Source organism: Peromyscus leucopus, chromosome 3, assembly GCF_004664715.2.
Source record: "Peromyscus leucopus breed LL Stock chromosome 3, UCI_PerLeu_2.1, whole genome shotgun sequence".
NCBI classification, from domain to species: domain Eukaryota; kingdom Metazoa; phylum Chordata; class Mammalia; order Rodentia; family Cricetidae; genus Peromyscus; species Peromyscus leucopus.
The window spans coordinates 155826260-155846080 of record NC_051065.1 but is presented as its reverse complement, the minus strand read 5'-3'; the positions used below and the strand labels follow the sequence as shown (position 1 = coordinate 155846080).

At 48.4% G+C, this 19821-nt stretch overlaps 1 protein-coding gene across 2 annotated transcripts in view; it reads right to left on the bottom strand.

Moving 5' to 3' along the window:
• Window positions 1-19462, bottom strand: part of Tamm41 (TAM41 mitochondrial translocator assembly and maintenance homolog) — a 38918-nt gene extending 19456 nt beyond the window's left edge. For both annotated transcript variants that reach the window (XM_028863975.2, XM_028863976.2), the window contains exons 1-4: window positions 19223-19462; window positions 16414-16596; window positions 13509-13601; window positions 5522-5672 (exon numbers count right to left, since the gene is read on the bottom strand). In XM_028863975.2, coding sequence (XP_028719808.2) covers window positions 5522-5672; window positions 13509-13601; window positions 16414-16596; window positions 19223-19357 — 562 coding nt within the window. In that variant the 5' untranslated portion in view covers window positions 19358-19462. The remainder of the gene's footprint in view (window positions 1-5521; window positions 5673-13508; window positions 13602-16413; window positions 16597-19222) is intronic.
• Between the last annotated feature and the right edge of the window lie 359 nt (window positions 19463-19821).

Genomic DNA, 19821 nt, shown 5'->3' with positions numbered 1-19821 from the left:
AGACAAACAATCAATCAATGGGACCTCTTGAAACTGAGAAGCTTTTGTAGAGCAAAGGATACGGTCAACAAGGCAAAGCGACAGCCTACAGAATGGGAAAAGGTCTTCACCAACCCCACATGTGACAGAGGACTGATATCCAGAATATATAAGGAACTCAAGAAATTAGACATCAAAACAACCAACAGTCCAATTGAGAAATGGGCTTTAGAACTAAACAGAGAATTCTCAACAGAGGAAACCCAAATGGCTGAAAGACATTTAAGGAATTGCTCAACATCCCTAATCATCAGGGAAATGCAAATAATTTGGATTATTTTTGCTGGGATTCTAAGGACACTGGTCTGAAACATCATCTCATTTCATGTGTCTTTTCACCTCCTGGGAAGACACTATTTATAGGACATTACAATTTTTAATACGGTTCTGTTTATTTATTTTTGTGATAAAGTCTCATCCCACAGCCTGGCTGGCCTGGATCTCGCTCTGTGGACAAGGCTGGCCTCAAACTCACAGAGACTCCCTGCCTCTGAGTGCTGGGATTAAGGGTGTACTGTTTTTGTTGGTTTTCTTTTTCTTCTTTGCTGTTTCAGCTTCTGGTGTGAACTCAGCTCCTAATCCCAAGTCTAAGTTTTTCAGTTTTAGCTTGTACATTAGCTCTACATCCAGGATCCAGTTTGAATTCATTTCGTATATGGTGTGACTTAGGGACCCAATTTCATTTTCCTGCAAGTGGGCACACGGTTGATCTGAACAGATGTCACTAAGGCAGTGTTTTCAGGAGGTGGCCCTGATGTCACTCTGGAAGGTTCTTCCCTAGCTGCAGAAAAGACACTGGTCTGGCTAAGCGGCATGAGAGAGCGGGTGCAGAATGCTGAGGGGCTGCTGACAGGCATGCTTCCCCTTCACACTTCACACAAATGCAACACAGCTGAGATCCGGGAGGAGTGAAGAACCAGGCCCACCATATGGTTTAGGACAGAATCCCCCCCAAAACGGCCGTCTGCCCATCCGCAGACACGGACCGAGCACCTAGTGTGCAGGGGTCAGGCATGGCTGGTGGGCACAGGCAGGGTTCCGATGAGTGAGTGAGTGTGAGAGTGTGTGTGTGTGTGTGTGAGAGAGAGAGAGAGAGAGAGAGAGAGAGACAGACAGAGAGAGAGAAGATAGTGCACACACACACCAAAAAGGCATTTAAAAAAAAAATCTCATCCTAATTGTTGGAACAAAGGCTAAAGATAAACCAAAAAATTAAGATACATGCTGTCTCTAACCAGAACGTGAAACAGAACAAAAGCAGGGAAGGTGCTGGGGTGCCAGCACAGGTCAGAGGCCTGTACCCTGGCAGAGGGCGACCTGAGAAAACCCATGGCCACTCCTTCCCTCAAGGATCAGATTCCGGGCCCACCCTTAGCTCAGCCAGCACTCAGCAGCTACGGACCTGAGTACACAATTGCGGCTTGGACCCAGTTTGTAGTCCCAGGACTGAGAGACTCAGGTCTGGGACACAGCGATGGGGGAGGGGGGCCACCCAGGAGCTGCTGTGTGCAGCCCTGCAGCCCAGGCGGGGTCCTGTAACTCCTAACCCAGTCCACAGCACCCAGGACCCTGCCCAGGCCCTGGCAATGAAAGCCACACAGAGTGGCCCCTTTAGTGGCTCTCAGCAGAGCCCATCACTTGTGGATCCCCTCAGCTCTGGCAGGGAAAGCAGCTGTTCTCTCTTACCCAAGCACCCAACAGTCCTGTCACCCCTTAGATCTAAAGAGCAGGAAAAACGGGGCCCATCAGCCCAGGATCTAAGTGCTCATCTGGTTTTGCCCAATATGTTTTATCAGCATGTACAGGACTTATGACGGACAGCTCAACTCCCGCCTGGAGATACACCCAAGGTAATTAGTGCCTACTTTGCCCTCTCCTACCTAGTAATTTATACAAACGGACCTGCTGGGATTATCAATAAAAATGATAAAGAGAGCTGTGTCAACCACTGACTGGAGTCAACAGCAGTGCTCCAGTCTGAGGAAGTCTACACAGCCCATGAAAACAACTGGAAGCAACAGCAGTCATTATTTGAGCATTAGCTATCAATCAGTGAGCTAGTGTAGCTTTGTATAATCACACCGGAATCGCCTTATACATATTTCTATTTTACAAACAAGCAAATGGAGGGGAGACTTTGAGAGGGTTAAACACCTACAGAAAGGCTGCCCCCTACTTGATGAAGGGAATCTCAGTTCTCGAATCTGTAGAATGGGCGATAACACAACGCAAAGTCGTTGTTTAATTAGTTGTCACATCTGGAATTGCTGGGGGTTTTCCTATTGCACAACAATGCATGCCATTTTCTCCCGCTGTAAGCCACAAGCTCCAGGCACACCAGACATTTCCCCCTAAACATCCCCTCGTCTCTTTCATGCACTGGTATTTTTCCTTTCTAAAGATTTATTTTGATTTTGTGTGTGTACATACATGCATGAGTACAGGTGCCTTCACCATCAAGAAGAGGGTGCTGGGCCCCAGAAGCGGGAGCTATAGGCAGTTGTGGGAACAACTCGGGGTCCTCTACAGGAGCAGTGTGAGCTAAGCTGTCTCTCTGACCCCGTACAGCAGAATTCTCTCTCCAGCTTTTGAAAGTGGGATCCTGAACCACCTGAATGCTACACTTGCCTGAATAGTCATTTTAATACTTTAAACCCACATAAAAGTTCAAGGTGATCCCATTCATTAGGACTCTTTCTTCTGTCACTTCTCAGAACAACTTAAGGGCCGGGCAGCTCTCCCGACCTACTCCTTCCTTACCTGTCACTTACATGAGTGCCGCCAGCAAAGTGGCCATGGGTGTCACACAAAATGAACAGGCAGAGTACGATTCCTGCCGATGCTGGCCCGGCTTGCCTTTGCCAAGTACCGGCAGGAACCTGTCTGATCACAGACAGGTGCCCACCCACCCCCCAACCCCCGAAAAACATTACATTTCAAAGCTTTCAACTTGGAAGACTAAAATGGGGCAATTAAAATGCTGGAAGGTTTTGAAAACTTGGGAGATTTGGGTATTTGCCAAAGGGACAGAATCTGAGCAGCTCAAGGACGCTGGGTTCTCAAGAGCCCAGAAAAGCCAGGAGGCGGCAGAGCCCTTCCGCACACTGCCTGAGGTGGTCCGTGGTCAGCTCTCCTCGGACAGCCGGATCCTTTACTTCCTGAAGAAAAACCAGCTGCAGGTTAGGGCGGTTTGAAGGCTCACTGTAAAAACGGGGGTTCAGGGACAGTGGTGCCCACCTGTAATACCAGGAGGTAGAGGCAGGGGGTGCTCAAGTTCAAGGCCAGCTGGTGTTATAGGAGACCTTGTCTCCAAACTATATATATATATATATATATATATATATATATATATATATATATATATATATATATATATATGTCAGGACCTGGGGCTTTAGTTCAGTGTTTGAGTTTATGTGGTCGGCAGGCAGGAGGCCCTGGGCTCTATTCCTGGGGAGGGTGGTGGTGGTGAAAACAGCCCATAAATAGATGAAAACTGCTTTATAATTTGATAAACTTGAGTCAATTTTCAATACTTATAGATAACTACTCCCAGAATCCACCCAGCACGATGGTGACATTGACTTTATTGGAACAATGGAGTGGTTGCAATGCTGTGGGCCAAACCCAGAAGTCCTGCATCAGCCACAGTCAGCCAGGCACAGAGGACTTGGGCCCTTTTCTTTCCAGCAGTTTGGAGGAGGAAACTGTGCTAATGAGAGGCTGCTCTCTCCCACTCAGTGCACCCAGACCACTCTGCCTGTGCTCTCGTGAGGGGTGGGTGCTGCCAGGTAAAGGGAGAGGCCGCCAAGGCGGAGCTGAGTCCATTCCCTTTCTCCCCAGCTGCGGTTACAGCTGTGCTGTGATGGACGAGGTTTAGGAGACGACCGGAGAACGGGGCCTCCAGAGCCCCTCAAGGCATTACATTTCCATGAAACCTTATCTGCGCTGGGCTTCAGAGAATCAGCACACCACCGCTGTGCGTTCAGGGTTCCTTAACTTAAATACCCTGTTTCCCAGTGTTTATTTAAAGGAGTCATTCTCAAATCTTTTTTTCTTTTTGTGGTTTTGGGGATTGAACCCAGGGTCTTGTTTGTGTGCATCAAGCACTCTGCCACTGGCTACACTCTCAGACCTCAAACTGTGTGTGCACGCGCACGCATGAGAGAGAGAGAGAGAGAGAGAGAGAGAGAGAGAGAGAGAGAGAGAATTGGTTCTCTCATGTGGGTCTCAGATCATCAAGCTCCATGGCAGGCAGGCATCCTTACCCACCGAGTCATCTGCTGGCCACAAATACCTTTTTTAAAGCATCATTTCTGTCAGTAAGATCTGTGTATACATGTGGTGCTGGGCCTGAACCTGAGCCGAGTGCATGCCGGCGAAGCACTCTATTGTTCTCTGCACAGGAAAGCTTGCATGGAAGCTTACTGTGTTGAACAGACAACTGTAATATCCCCTTGCAGCTAGGGTGAGGCAGGGACTCTGTCCTCTCTGCCACCCTCTAGACTTCACTGGGGTGAGGGGGGTGGTGGGGGAAGCTTTGCCAAGACTGAGGGCCACAACTGCTTCAAAGGAAAAGCAAGTGAACACTTAGACAAATAACACAAATGAATCAATGGAGGAGAAAGAAAAGCCTGTAGTTCAAGTTCGGGAAGAGGTGGACCTGAGGACCTGAGGACCTGCCACACTGTCACTGGTACAGAGAGGTGCAGTGTGAACGGGCAGCTGAGGCAGCGGCTGCGTCAAGGATGGCATGGGAATGTTATGTGCACAAGCTTCATGCACACAGACGGCACACGAGCAGAGAACACTGCTGGCATGAAGAGAATCTCTTTACTCTTAGGAAACACACACTGGGACGTATGACCTAAAGGGGATACAGTGGTACAACACAGCTGTGAATATGTATTGCTCTGATTGGTTGATAAATAAAGCTGCATTGGCCTATGGCAAGGCAGCTTAGAGGCAGGTGGGAAAATCCAAGCAGATCTATGGAAAGAAGAAAGGAGAGCGAGAGAGATGCCTAGCCTCTGCCCAAGGAGAAGCAAGATGTCAGCAGACCCGCAGCGCCATGGCCAGGCGGCAAAACACAGATGAATAGAAATGGGTTAATTTAAGATGAAAGAGCTAGCTAGTGAGAAGCCTGCCATAGGCCATGCAGTTTGTAAATAATATTAAGCCTCTGAGTGATTATTTTATAAGCGGTGGGACCATGGGCCAGGCGGGACCAGAGAAACCTTCCAGCTACACAACATAGTTCTAACAGCCAGGTGGGTGGGGGTGGGGCAGTACGGTGAACACCAGCGGACAATCGTTCTCAAATGGGGACCCCTGCAGAGGCACCAGTCACCCACAAACTGGCTGGAAATACATGTGCTTAGGCCACACCCCAAATGTACTAACAGCTGCCTGGGGGTGGGGCTGGTACCATAAACTCTCTGGAGGTCTCCCTGGGGAAGGTCTGGGCATGCACCCTACAAACCTGAGTAGGAGAGCCCAGCAATCTCTATGAAGAGGTCTTCCTCAGAGAAGCTTTCAGGGAGCATGAGGCAGGCGGCGGTCACCGCGCTCTTCAGGTTCTTATCCAGGGCCGATCTAAGAACCACGTTCTCGCTCATCGACACAATCTTCACCTGGAAAAGGTGGGCCATTGAGAGGTAGCACTGCAGGGGCAGGTGTTGCTGCATCACTGACTGTCCCCTCCCCTGCTGGGGGATGGGCTGTGTGGCAAATGTGTTGCTCTGATTGGTTAATAAATAAAACACTGATTGGCCCATGGCCCATGGCAGTACAGGCAGGACTAACAGAGAGGAGAAAAGAAAGAACAGGAAGGCAGAAGGAGACACTGCCAGCTGCCGCCAGGACAAGCAGCATGTGAAGATGCCGGTAAGCCACGAGCCACATGGCAGGGTATAGATTTGTGGAAATGGATTAATTTAAGATCTAAGAACAGTTAGCAAGAAGCCTGCCACGGCCATACAGTTTATAAGCAATATAAGTCTCTGTGTTTACTTGGTTGGGTCTGAGCGGCTGTGGGACTGGCGGGTGACAAAGATTTGTCCTGACTGTGGGCAAGGCAGGAAAACTCTAGCTACATCTGCCAGTCACGGAAAAGATAAGAACATATGCCCAGTGACCTGAAGCCATCAGGACTAACAAGAAGTCCCAGAGTCTCCTGTCCAATGACAGTCAGAGAAATCATGACAAAGCAAAGGATCATGATGTCAAGGAAAATCAAAGTTAATATTCTTATTAAATATATATATATTATATTTCTGAGTGTTTTGCCTGCATGTAAATACATGCAGCATGTGCATGTAGTGCCTACAGAGCCAGAAGAGGGGGTCAGATGCCCTGCAACTGGAGCTACACGTGGTTGTGAGGCCCCAAATGGTTGGTAGGACTGGAACCCAGATCCTCTGCAAGAGCAGCCAGTGCTCTTAGTCACCGAGCCCTCCCTCCAGCTCCTAATATTCTTCTTAAATGAGGAAACTCTCATTGGCTTTGGAAAAGAAAAAATGTCCTGGGAGGAATTACACTTAAACATTTCGTAATTCTTGCACTGACTGTATTTTACTTTTTACAGAATTTGCTCTCTTCTTGCCCGCATGTAACCTGGGTAGTTCATGTTTTATTGCTGCTCTTCTAGGATCTGGATTCAGTTCCCAGCAATCACATCTGGGTGGCTCACCACTGCCTGTAACTCCAGTTCCAGGGGATCTGACACCCTCTTCTGGCCCCCACAGGCTGACAGTCACATAAATAAAAACCATAAAAGGAAATCTTGACAAGACACACCCTGGGGTTTGAAGCTGTCTGGAGTTAAGATGAGGTCTTTATCACCTGTGTGAGCCTAGGGCCAATTACCTTCTCAGGACTCAAGTCCAGATCCGAATCTATTCAGAGCTGTCACAAAGGTTGAGTATAATACAAGCCACGGCACCCACTGTACTACAATCACCTTGCTCAACACAAGGGCTTTCTTCTCCTTCCAATGCAGCAGAAGCTGCTTCCCGACTCCCTGTGCGCTGCTGTACAGCAGCCAGCCTGCTCCGAGACTCTAGGTTTAAAGTCTGTGCTATGGGTAACAGGACCTTCCAAATCCCAGCTCTGTGGCTTCCCAAAATCCTTAGCAATAAAATGGCCTCACCAACCAATCCCACAAGTTTGCTGGGATAACGGGCCCCGGGCTGATGGAGCCTCTTTGGGTTTCTTATGCACTGAACAACTTTCTCTGGTTTTATCTTTTTAAGGGTTCATTTTTTTCATTCTTTCTTTTCTGGGCTGGCATTAACAGCAGTTTATCATCATGTTCTAATTAGACAGGCCTAGGAGAACCCTGGAAATAAGCCGAACAGTCCCCCTTCCTTCCTTCCTTTTTTCTTTTTTAAAGACAGGCTCTCACCATGTAACCTTAGCTGGCCTGGAACTTGCTATGTAGATCAGGCTGGCTTCAAACTCAGATCCTCCTGCCTCTGCCTTCTGAGTGTTGGATTAAAGGGGTGAACCACTATGCTTGGCTCTTTGAATCTGGATAGTTTTGTTATGTAGCCCAGGCTAGCCTTGACCTTGTGGTAATACTCCACCCTGCTTGTATGTGGTGAGATCACAGGTGTGTGTTACCTGAGGTAGGGATATTGTTAACCCTCAAGCCTCACATGCAGCAGGCGAGGCAAAGGCATTTGGTTCAACACCACCTCTTCCACCCTCATGTGGAGAACATGATGGGTCCGTAGTTAAGTCTTTCAGTACCCAGTGAGTTTAGTATCACTACATTCACCGAGCAAAAGTAAACGGTCCAGGACAGCCAAAGGCCGAGTGATGGAGCAACAGCAAACGCTAGAGCGAAGCCTGTGCTGAGAACCGAGTTCTAGTGTTTGAGTTCGCCTCTCGGAGTCAGTCGGGGAGGTACTTCTCATCTTGACAGATGGTTAAAACAGAACAACAACATTTGTCTCCAGTGCTAAGGATAGCTCGAACCCAAGCTCTTCCACACGCACGGCACGGGCCCCTCAGCTATGCCCCCTGCCCCACTTTAAAGGTCTAAAATAACGGCTGTGCTCGTTCCCCAACTTTCCTTTAAACATTTTTAATTTAGAGAGAGAGTGTGTGTGTGTGTGCGCGCGCGTGCACCGCGCACGTGTGGATGTCAGAGGACAGCTTGAGGGAGTCTCTCTCCTTCCGCCACACAGGTTCCAGGAGTCAAACCTGTCGTCACCCACGGAGCCACCCCACTGGCCTCTTACTCGATGCGCTCTCTCTCCAGCCTTGCATTCCAGCTGAAATCACGGCTCCAGGAAGGCAACCTTCATCTCACTCACCGGGACGCTGACGACAGAGTGGTTCTGCGGCCTCCGGAGGACCGACTCCCGATTTGTCCCATGATGCCTCCTGACACTCCCATTCTCAGCCTCATCTACCAGGTCCTTCTTAACAGTGCCACCACCTCTCTGTGTACATTTCTGTGGCTTTTACAGAAACCCAGTGGAATCAGAAGCTATTTTGGGATGTGAATAACTAAAAGATGCAGAGACATGAATAACCTTGGGCGTCTTTTCTTTTCCTGGTTAACAAAATACCACTTGTTCTCTAAGAAGGCCGCTCTCCTTGCGGTGTCAGAGAGCAGTCTGCTTGCTATTTAAGGTGAAGAGAGTGAAAATAAAAGCATCCTTACTCCAGGGGGAAATGTGTGGCTCTGGTTCTCTGACGAAAGGTGAACCAGGACCTCGTCTCCTTCCTTCCGCAGCTCTGCTATCTGTTGTCCAGAGTGAAAAGCCAGTGAAGCTTGGGGCCCTGCCAGAGAGGCCTGGGGAAAGCAGCAAGCCCTCAGATTGGTGAATAGCTGTTTGTACCTACTGGGAGTGCTCCGACCTGGACTGCAGACCGCATTAGCAATCTGAAATGCCTGCCGGGAGGAGGGCGAGGCTTGAAGGGTCTTTCAAAGGGAGATTTGTGAGTACCTTTCAAGCCCAGAAAAAAAAGAGTCACACAAGGGACTCCAGTATAACACAGTGACAGGCAGAGACTACCTCAAAGTGCAGAGTGAACTTGTAGTCTCAAAGAACCCAGACCCCTGCAGTCCTGTGACACTCGGTCCCCACCAGAACCTCCCCATCTAAACCCCAGGGCAGGTGGCTGCTTGCTCTACCTGCTGGACTGGGGGCCCTGAGGACAGCTGATATGGGGGTCTTATAGTTTTATTCCTTCAGCATGCACAGAGGAGAAACTTGGCTGCCTCCACGTCACTAAATGAACAGCTCAATCTTTGCATTTCAAAGGTGAGAAGCCCAAAGGCTAGCTCACAGCAGGGCAGAGCCGGAACTGGGAAACCAGGTCTCCCAATTCCTAGTTCAGGCCTCTCTTACACCACTGGGATTCAGAATGTAAATCAAGGAAGCTGCAACATGGAGAAAACCACCTAAGTGTGAACATACTAAAAAACCACTCCATTTTATGCTTTATACAGATGGACCATAGGAGTTCTCATTTTTAGTTACTTTTTATTTTCTGAGACAATGTCTCACTGTGTAACTCTGGCTGGCTTGAATGCTAGGTAGACCAGGATGGCCCGGAATCAGAGAGCCACCTGTCTCTGCCTCCTGAGAGCTGGGATTAAAAGCTTGTACCACCACGCCTAGCTCCAGTAAATACTTCAAATTCCATGATCCTTTACTGGAAAAATATCTGTTGTAGGGCTTGGATGCAGCTCATCGCTGGCCTTGGGTTCCACGTCCTGCACTATGCATGGGCAAGCACACCCACCCACCTACGTTAACACATACACAGACAGCGAGTGACTCAGGGCTTAAAGCTGTCCAGGAAATAAAAATAGGTATCTTTTCAACCATGAGGCAAGCGGACAGGAAAGTAGGAAATGAAATTTTTAGTTAGTTTTTTTTTTTTTTTTTCTATTTTTGAGATAGGGTCTCACTTACGCACCTCTGGCTGTCCTGGAACTTAGATACCCACCCTGCCCCTGCCTCCTGAGAGCGGGGGTAAAAGCATGCACCACCTTACCCAGTGAAAGTGTAATAGAAGTTTAATTTACAGTCAGCCCTTTCTAGAAATGTCCATCTTTTCAAATCCTTTATATTCCTCTTCAACACTTAGCTTGCTAATGGGTGAGAAATCCCTTTTCAGTTTGCAAGACTTTGGAAGCTTTTGACAATATAATTTGATGCGATGCCTTTTAAAACATAAAAGACGAGGAGTTCACACATTTCAGAATTCTTTGAGACATTTGCTCATTTTTTTGTAGAAGATGCCATCAACCTATCAGCTTTGCTCAAGCGTCACAAGTATTTGCTGCCACCTACAGGTCAAAAGTTTATCTGCGGCTCCCAATGGGGAGAGGCTGGCAGATTTAGTCCTACAGGAGAGTGTGTATGTAGTATGTGTGTGTGTGTGTGTGTGTGGGGGGGGTGTTAATGGTGCTCACTTACTGTTTTCAATGATTTATTCAAAAGATTTAATTTTAATATCTATAAGTAAGTTTTGTGTCCATTTGAGTACACAAACCATATGTGTGCAGTGCCCGAAGAGGCCAGAAGAATATATCAGACCTTTGCAACTACAGTTATAGACAGCTGTGGCCACAAGCTTAGCTCACAAGAAGATCTAGGTCCAATCCCCAGCATAACAAACAAACACCACCAAGGGCATTTAGAATGTGTTCATTCTGTGATTCCGCAGCATTTTGGTTTTTCTTTTTTTTCTTTTTTTTTGGAGAAACAGGGTTTCTCTATGTAGCCCTGGTTGTCCTGGAACTCAATTCTGTAGACCAGGCTGGCCTTGAACTCAGAGATCTGCCTGCCTCTGACTCCCAAGTACTGGGATTAACGGCACGCACCACTGCTCAGCTATCATTTTTGGTTTCTAAAAGCTAGTTTAGAAAACTTTCTTTAAAGGGCTGAAGAGAAGGCTCAGCAGTTGAGGGCCTAGGTTTGATTCCCAGCACCCACATGACAGCTCACAACTGTCTATAACTCAGTTCCAGGGAATCAGACGCCCTCTCCTGGCCTCTATAGGCACTGCATGCACATGGTGCACAGACACACAATTTATATAAAATAAAAAATAAATTTTGAAAAAAAGTTTTAAAGTATTCCAGGCAAAAGTATAGCACACAGACTATTATATTTTGATTCAAGCTCTTTTTACTTGAAAATAACAGACAGCCAAGAACACTGGGAGGGAACCAGCATTTTCTGAGTGTCTACTAAATCAAACACTTCAGAATGTCCACCCACAGACAGAATGCCCCGAGGTGAGGGAGACCCAGCCATCGATGTGGGTAATGCAGTTAGATGGGAAGCAGACACCAAGGACTAGATGTGTTAGGTTCTAAAAAGCTGTGTTCTTTCGAGCACACCCTTCTTCCAGTTTCCAAGCAGGGCAGGATTGCCATACCCATTCTACAGATGGGTTAACTGAGATTTAGAGACAAAACCCAACTGTCTAAGTTCATATGAGCAGCTAACAGTGGCAGAAAAGAGCAGGACCTAAGGTTTCTTATTTTAGTCACTACTCCCCATCAAGCTACAGATTTTGCAAAAACAAAAGCAAACGCCCCCTCCAATAAAAAAACCCACCAAAATAAAAGCCCAACAACCTCATAGGTCTGAGGATGTCCCCCCAGTGGCGAAGCAGCTGCTGCTCACACTCTTGGGACTGGATACGCTGGTGCACACCTGTAGTACCAGTTACTCTGGGGAACACAACAGGACCATGTCTCAAGGAAAAACAAAACAAAACAAAAACCAGGAAGAAAACTTGGGACAGAAAATATGTATTTACAAACTTCCAGCTGCGGTCATTTGCTTAATGTCAGGTTTTACTAGTTATAGGGCCTTGAAGTGATTTGTCCACTGTGGTGGTTTGAAAGAAAATGGCCCCCAAAGGTAGTGGCGCCACTAGGAGGCGTGGCCTTGTTGGAGGAAGTATGATCTTGTTGGAGGAAGTGTGTCACGGTGGGGGTGGGCTTTGAGGTCTTTCTCTCAAGCTTCACTCAGTGTGACTGTCAATTGACTTCCTGTGGCCTGAAAGGTGTAGGACTCTCAGCTCCAGAACCACATCTGCCTGCACACGACCATGCTCTCCACCATGATAATGGACTAAACCTCTGAAACTGTACGTGAACCACCCCTATTAAATGTTTTCTTTGTAAGAGTTGCCACGGTCAGGGTGTCTCTTCACAGCAATGAAAACCCTGAGACATCCACAAAACAAAATTATTTCTTATGAATACTTGTGAAACAATTTCAGTATGCCTGCTGCTCATGGACATTTACAAATGTTTCTCCTGGGATAGGGATGCTGCTCAGCTGTAGGGTGCTTCAACCAGTCTGTAGCAGGCCCTGGGTTCCAATCCCAGGACACCCACATGCTCTACCTGAAGTCGAGACTATAGCACATGTAGGGAAGGCACCCCCTGTACGTGTTTACCTGAGCACATGCATGTGTAATATGCATACACCATGTGTCATACTGCTCCAAATACACAATCCTGGCCATGTGAATGAGCTGCACTACCACATTTAAAGTACAGGTTATAAGACGAGAGTTCACCTCCATCAACAAAGAGTGTTTGTGCTCTCTCTCTCTCTCTCCCTATCTCCCCCAATACATAAATAAATAAAGAAAAAAGAAAGACACCACCCCCAGCACCTCACTGTGTTCACTAACATGACTCTGGATCTTGCTGTTTAGGATTTTGTTTTTGAAGATGTATTTATTTTATGCGCATGAGTGTTTTGGCTGCATATATATGTCTGTGCCTGGTGTCTGGGGTCAGAAGATGGCTTTGGATCCCCTGAAACTGAAGCCACGGATGGCTGTGAGTGACCATGTGGGTGCTGGGAACTGCACTTGAGTCTTCCGGAAGAGCACTGCTCTTAACCGCTGAGCCGTCTCTCCAGCTTCCTGTTTAAGCTGAGTTATCTGAGTCTGACTGATTAATTCACAGCCTTTTCTGAGTAACTCAATCTCCAGTACCCCTCACTTCCTGGAGCTGGGGAGCCTTCTGGGCAGCCTGGAGCCCACCCATTGCACGGTTGGTTCCTCTGCTAATCAGCCCTGTCCTGAAGCTAAGCACATGCTCATCCAGTCTCAGGGCCGGGGAGTGTGGCTCAGTGGTGACAGCCCTAGCCCCTCTGTCCCATTCAGGAATTCCAAGGGTTCTAGGAGCTCTCTGCCAGGAGCCAGGACAAAGCCCACTATATGTCTTACATACATACTACATGTACACAGATGCATGTCTACATGCTATGCCCAAAATCTCCTCTTACAGCACAACACCATAGAGGAATCTCTTTATACTGTGGGGTAATGAACTTCATAGAGGCTAAGAGGACCACCAACATTTCCATTTCTGGAATTTCCTATCTATGAGCTCACAAAGATCAAATCGAGGTCAAGTTCAGAGACAAGTGGCTGAGCTAGCTGTGGTGGTATGGAGGGCACAGACTCACCGGCTTTTGGAGGCGTCCGGCGATGTACAGACTGTTCCAGTTCAGGAGGTCGTCAATTAGGGTACCAGTGGTAATGACCCCATATTTGATAAGCTGCAAGAGAAGACATGAGCATGACAAATATCAAACCACCGGGCTGCTGCTGCCACAGGCTGAAGGGGGAAGGGGCTGAGGTCTTGTTCAGGAACAGGGTGCTCATCTTCTAAGCAACTGAAAATACCTATCCTTCAAAAACCCACATCTTGCTGGGCAGTGGTGGTGCCCACCTTTAATCCCAGCACTTGGGAGACAGAGGCAAGCAGATCTCTGAGTTAGAGGCCAGCCTGGTTTACAGAGCGAGTTCCAGGACAGCCAGGACTACACAGAGAAACCCTGTCTCACAAACAAACAAACAACCCCCAAACAAACAAACAAAAAACCCAAATCAAACTAAAAAAGAAAACCCATTATCTCTATCAAAACTGCCCAGAGAGTTAGTGTCAAGACTGACCTGGCTCCCAAGGTACAGGAAGTGAGGTGATCAGTATTTTAACGTATATGACTGTTAAAGGCAGAACGGTTCTTAGACACCATCTAGTATCAGTCCTCAATGCTAGATCCTTCCAATTTCAGAAACGATGATTTAGGTAATGTTCCTCATTTGAGAAATAAGAAACTGAGTGCCAGGGGCCAGTGAAAGGGCTCAGTAGGCAAAGCTGCTTGCGGCCAATCCTGATGACTTGAGTTTGACCCTAGAACCCGTGAGATGAAAGAGAGAACTGAATCCCGCCAGTTGTCTTCTGACTGAAACACACACACACACACACACACACACACACACACACACACACACACACACACTAAATCTTAAAAAGAAATTTGAGGTCCAGCCACAGTAAATGACATGTCACAGTGGCACTGCACCAGCAGATTGAGAGCGTGGTCCTGCAGCTGAGCACAGCAATGCATGCCTCCTAGGTCCTACAGCTGAGCACAGCAATGCATGCCTCCTAGGTCCTGCAGCTGGGCACAGCAATGCATGCCTCCTAGGTCCTGCAGCTGAGCACAGCAATGCATGCCTCCTAGGTCCTGTAGTTGAGCATAATAATGCATGCCCACACGCCTGCTATCCCAGAGCCTAGTGGAATGCTGGATTGCTTCAACCCAGGAGTACTTTGGGACCAGCTGGATAGCAAAGTGTCTCAAATAACAGAAAACCAGAAGGGCTTAACACTTACATCCTAGAATTGCAGCCTGGGCTTCCCACATTCTTTGCATTACAAAATACTAGAAATTCTTCATCTAAAATTTTCACTGGCCTTTTCCCCACAGCGACTTTCAGTGCTGTTGACTCTTTCAAATGGTGACAAATTGCAAATGAACATCCAAAGATGAAAACCCTCCTCTCAGTGCTAAGCACATGGAATTACAGAGGCGGCCATTTCCACAGTAATGTGTATAAACCTCCAATGTGGATTTCCTAGCTTACTTACTCTTACATTGTGTCAACAAGTATCTAAGCAGCCTTCTCAGGCTGCAAGTTTTTAAAAAGTAGCTAACAAATTACAATAAAAAAAAAAAAAAAAGTACAGCCCTTGTAGCACACAAGCATGCGCAAACATTTGGTTACTGGAGCTTATAATATTGTTTGGAAATTATTAATCAAAGACAGGCTTGGCAGAGTACTGATGATGAAGGAAGAACCAAGCCATGTGCCGTGCATAACAAAGAGAGGCAAAAGGCTGTGCTGCTTCAGACAAGCGGCAGCTAAGAGGCCTAGGGACACTGCCGGCCTGGAAGTTCAGGGGCCTGTCACTAGGTAGCTGCAGGACCTTATACCGTCACTTGCCCTCTCTGTCTGCATAGAGCAGGAAGGTGCTCAAAAGACCAGAAAGCCCATTCCTATCTGGGCATGGTGGCGCAGACCTTGAATCCCAGCACTTGGGAGACAGAGGCAGGCGGGTCTCTGAGTTCAAGTGCAGCCTGGTCTATAGTATGAGTTCCAGGACAGCCAGGGCTACACAGAGAAACCCTGTCTCAAAAAAACAAAACAAAAAACAACAAAATGATAAGAAAAAAAAGAAAAGGCACAGCCTGAAGACTATGAAGACATCACTGCCCAGTCCCATAACCACTGCTCTGCCAAGTTCAGACGGGTTTTCGAAGCCTTCTCCTGCCATTACACCAACCTCCTGCCCTTCACAGCCTGATCCTTTGACCAATCGCAGGATCATTTTCTGGGGCTTGTCAAATACACAGAATCTCAGGTTCCACTCCAGACTAACTGAATGTGGAGCTGCATTTCAACCCGATCCCTAGGAGGCTCACACTGTGAAGGTTAGACCGCCCCATGCTGGGGATCAAACCCAGGACCTAGGAAAGTGCTGTCACTAAGCTGTATCGCCAGTGCCTGAAGTGCTATGTTTACGTAGGGTTCCTGACATAAGCCGGTCTACTGGGGGCGGGATCCAAACATCTTACCCGCCCTCTGACATGCAACTCAAATTCTACCCACCCGCTGACACTGAGAACTGCTCCCAGCCTCTTCACTTCCTGCTCCTCCTTCTAGATGACATCACTCTCTATCCTGCTCCTCAGTGGCCCCACTGTTTCTCCATACGGCCCAGACAGCAGTCCTCAAAATGTGAATCCCTACCCAGGACCCACTTAGCAGTGTGGCCAACAGATTAAAACCTGAGAACTACTTGGTCAAAGGTCAGAAGATGAAGTCCAGCCTCCGGTAGCCATTTCTTACACCCCAGTCACAGCCTGACAGATCGAGACTCTAGTTCTGTCTGTGCCTGGGTTTCTAAGAAAGCAGGACGAGCTGTGACTGTTTCCTGAGGAGGTGGACACACATATTTCACCAGGGTTTTGCTGCCAAATTACAGCTTCCCAGCTAGGGCCGAGGGCTGAAGGCACTCACCTTCCCGTCACACGTGACCAGTGGGTTGAAGTAGACGCCGGCACCATAGTTATTCTGCACAGAGGAGATGATCCTGGGCCCCAGGAGTTTGAGGAAGGAGTAGTGGCCCCAGTTCTTCTTCAGGTTTTTGGCGTGCCAGGCGACAGGGTCATCTACTGTGAACACTAAGTCTAGCATGGGGTTCTGGAAAGCGGAAGAACAAGGAGGCGTTCAGCACTAACGCTTGAAGAAAACGCTAGAGAAATGACAAACTTCTAAAGCGCTGCAACATCACGTGCCGCGGTCAGAAGGCCAAGGGCTGCCATCGGGAACCTGAGCGAGTCCCACAGAGCAGTGCTACCTTGGCTTTATCCACGCGAACCATGACACTGAACCCGCGCTGTATGTCAGCACTCGTCTGCTGGACATACAGCGAGTCAGTTTACTTCCAACAGGATCCCAAAGGCAAGCATGTTATCCCAACTGTATAGAAAGGAAATGAAGGGCCGGGGAAAGCGCTCTGCACAAAGGCGTGGAGCCCAAGTGTGGCAAGGAGAGCTGGCCCAGAGGTGAAGAGCAATGGCTGCTCTTGCAGAGGACCTGAATTTCATTCCCAGCATCCACATGGTGGCTCGCAACCATCTGTGGCTCAAGAGGACTGATGCCTTCTGACTTCTGTGGGCACAAGGCGTGCATGTGGTCCACATACATTCACATTGGTGAAATACTCAAACACATAAATAAATCTTAAAAAATCATTAAAAAAAACCCCAAAACCCAAACAAACAAAAAAACCCCAAGTTCTGATAAGTTTCATGGCAAAGATCTCAAGAGTCTACCACTGTAGACAGACAAATTATGCCTAAATTGACTCTATGAAGGAACAAATGTCAACTTCACTCAGAACCGATTGGAACAAGAGAGTAAGGAAGATTTTTCTTGGACATGACACGTATGCATTCTCAAGAACGTAAGAGAGAAACACAGGACGGAGAAGTAACCCCGGAAGCATGGCAAAGGGTGGTCAGGTGAGAGGAGACTGCTCCCCAGAGGCTGGCAACCTGCAGTTCGATGCTCGTGTGACAAAACAGACCCCTGCGGTACTAAATGAGACCAGGGTAACTTCCCACACGACAGAATTTCCCAGAGTAGCTGAATGGAGGGAGGAGACCACAGATGAGGAAAATCTGCTAGAGAGAAACTGAAAGGTTCCACTCAAGAAACAAAATGGAGTTATTAGCTAAGGCACTGAGTGAGTGAGAGAATACATCGGACTTCTTAGCATGAACATAGAGAATGGAAACTAAGGAAAAAGAAGAACCCTTTCTAGGAGAGAATCCTAGGTCAGCTCAAAAACAAAACAAAACAAAACAAAATAAAAAAACCCTCATTGAGTACAGGATGGCTATCAGGAGGCTAAGGAATGCTATGCATTTCCCAGGGCAACCTCAAACCATTGGTAATATTATTTAAGATTTGGAGGTAATGTGGATAGGGCACTGTTGTGTGTGTGTGTGTGTGTGTGTGTGTGTGTGTGTGTGTGTACACAGATGCCCGAGTACATGTGTTTACAGGGCCAGAGGATGCTGGTTGTTGCTCTCAGGGGCCATCCACTTGGTTTTTCTGAGACAGGGTTTCTCACTGGCCTGGAGTTCACCAAGCAGTCTAGGCTGGGAGCCAGGGAGCCCCGGGGCTCCACCTGTCTCTGCCTCCCTAAGGCTGGGAATACAAGTGTGCACCACAATGCCGGGCTGATGGACAATTGTCAAAAAGTTACAGCCAAGTTACAGAAAACAGGTGGGAGACAGAAGAAACTCAAGCAACACCAGGAGGTGAATTTTAAGCAAACGACGGATGTGGCTGGGCGCCATACCCAGGCTGCCCCGGCTGTAATCTGTACTCTTAATTCTGCAGACCACATTAGGATGTGTACTGCTCTTCTCCGCCAACTCTGAAGAGCAGTAAGGCTCAATCCTAACCAGACGCTTGTTAAACGTGTTGAGCTGAATAAATGCACTGTCTCCTGCCCCAGCCCTTGCCCAGTCTACCAGCTTTCTTGAAGCCCAGGAATCATTGTGTATTCTCTCCTTATCTTTAGACGTGATTTTCAAACTTGGCTGCGCATTCGAGTCACCTGAGACGTTTTTACACACTGCTCAAGTCCAGGCCTCATCCTAGGCCAGTGAAATCAGCCCGCAGACAAAACCAGTCTTTGTATTTCTAAAAAAAAAAAAAAAACCCTCTGGAAAACTCCAATGGCAAAGGCTGAAAACCCTTCATAGGATCTGCTACTTTTCCCCACCACCTCTTCCTAACAGCTCCCGATTTAGATTTAAGTAAATAGACTACTTATCCTTCACTTATCAGCTCAGGCCAGAGAGATGTCTCAGTAGATAGTGGCACTTGCTGCCAAACCAGACAAACTGAGCTCAATCCCCCCCCCAGGACCCACGTGGTGCAAGGAGAGAACTCACTCCCTTAAGATGTCCTCTGACCTTCAAGTGTACGCTGGTTATGCATGTGCGCCTGCCACATAACCAGCAAGTAGGTAAACGGAAACGTTAACATACACATTTTCCTGGGCGTGCACGAGCCTTTAATCCCAGCACTGTGAGTTCGAGGCCAGCCTGGTCTACGTAGTGAGTTCCAGCCAGCCCCGACCTGAGAAACCCACTAGTTCAGCTCACACCGAGGCCACTTTGGTAGGATGAACATTCTATTAGTTGGCGCTTGGCGTGTCCAGGGCTCTGCGGGGACAGAAGGCACACAGGAGCCGGCGAGCAGGTGCCAGGCTGAGGCTGGTCGGGAAGGCGCGGGCCTGGGGACTCACCTCCTGGTGTGCATTGGGTCCCGCCTGGCGGTACACCGCCGAGCCGTAGGCGAAGGCCAGGCTCAGGTCCTCCGGGAAGTGAGCCAGAATCCTGCGCAGGCCCACGCCCGAGCTCTGCAGCGCCTGCACCGCCATGGGCCGGCGGGCGGGCGGGTGAGCAAGCCGGGAGGGTAGGGAGTGCAGCGCCTACCCCGTGTTCCCAACTCCGGGTCCCGAGGACCGCGCTTCCGCCTGGGCCCCGCCCCTCCACGCACTCGCGCTTCAGAGCGGGCGGCTGGCCGCCAGCGGGGAAGCCGGGACTCCGTCGCGCCCTCTAGCGGGCGGAGGAGCGCGGTGCAAGTCCAGTCTGGGACTGCTAACTAACCTGCTACAGAGCCTTGCAAATCCTTTGTAGCACTCAAGCCACGAACGATTTTCTAAAAAAGATTATTTATTTATTTATTATGTATACAGTGTTCTGCCTGCATGGATGCCTGCAGGCCAGAAGAGGGCAACAAATCCCATTATAGATGGTTGTGAACCACCATGTGGTTGCTGGAAATTGAAATCAGGACCTCTGGAAGAGCAGCCAGAGTACTTAACCTCTGAGCCATCTCTCC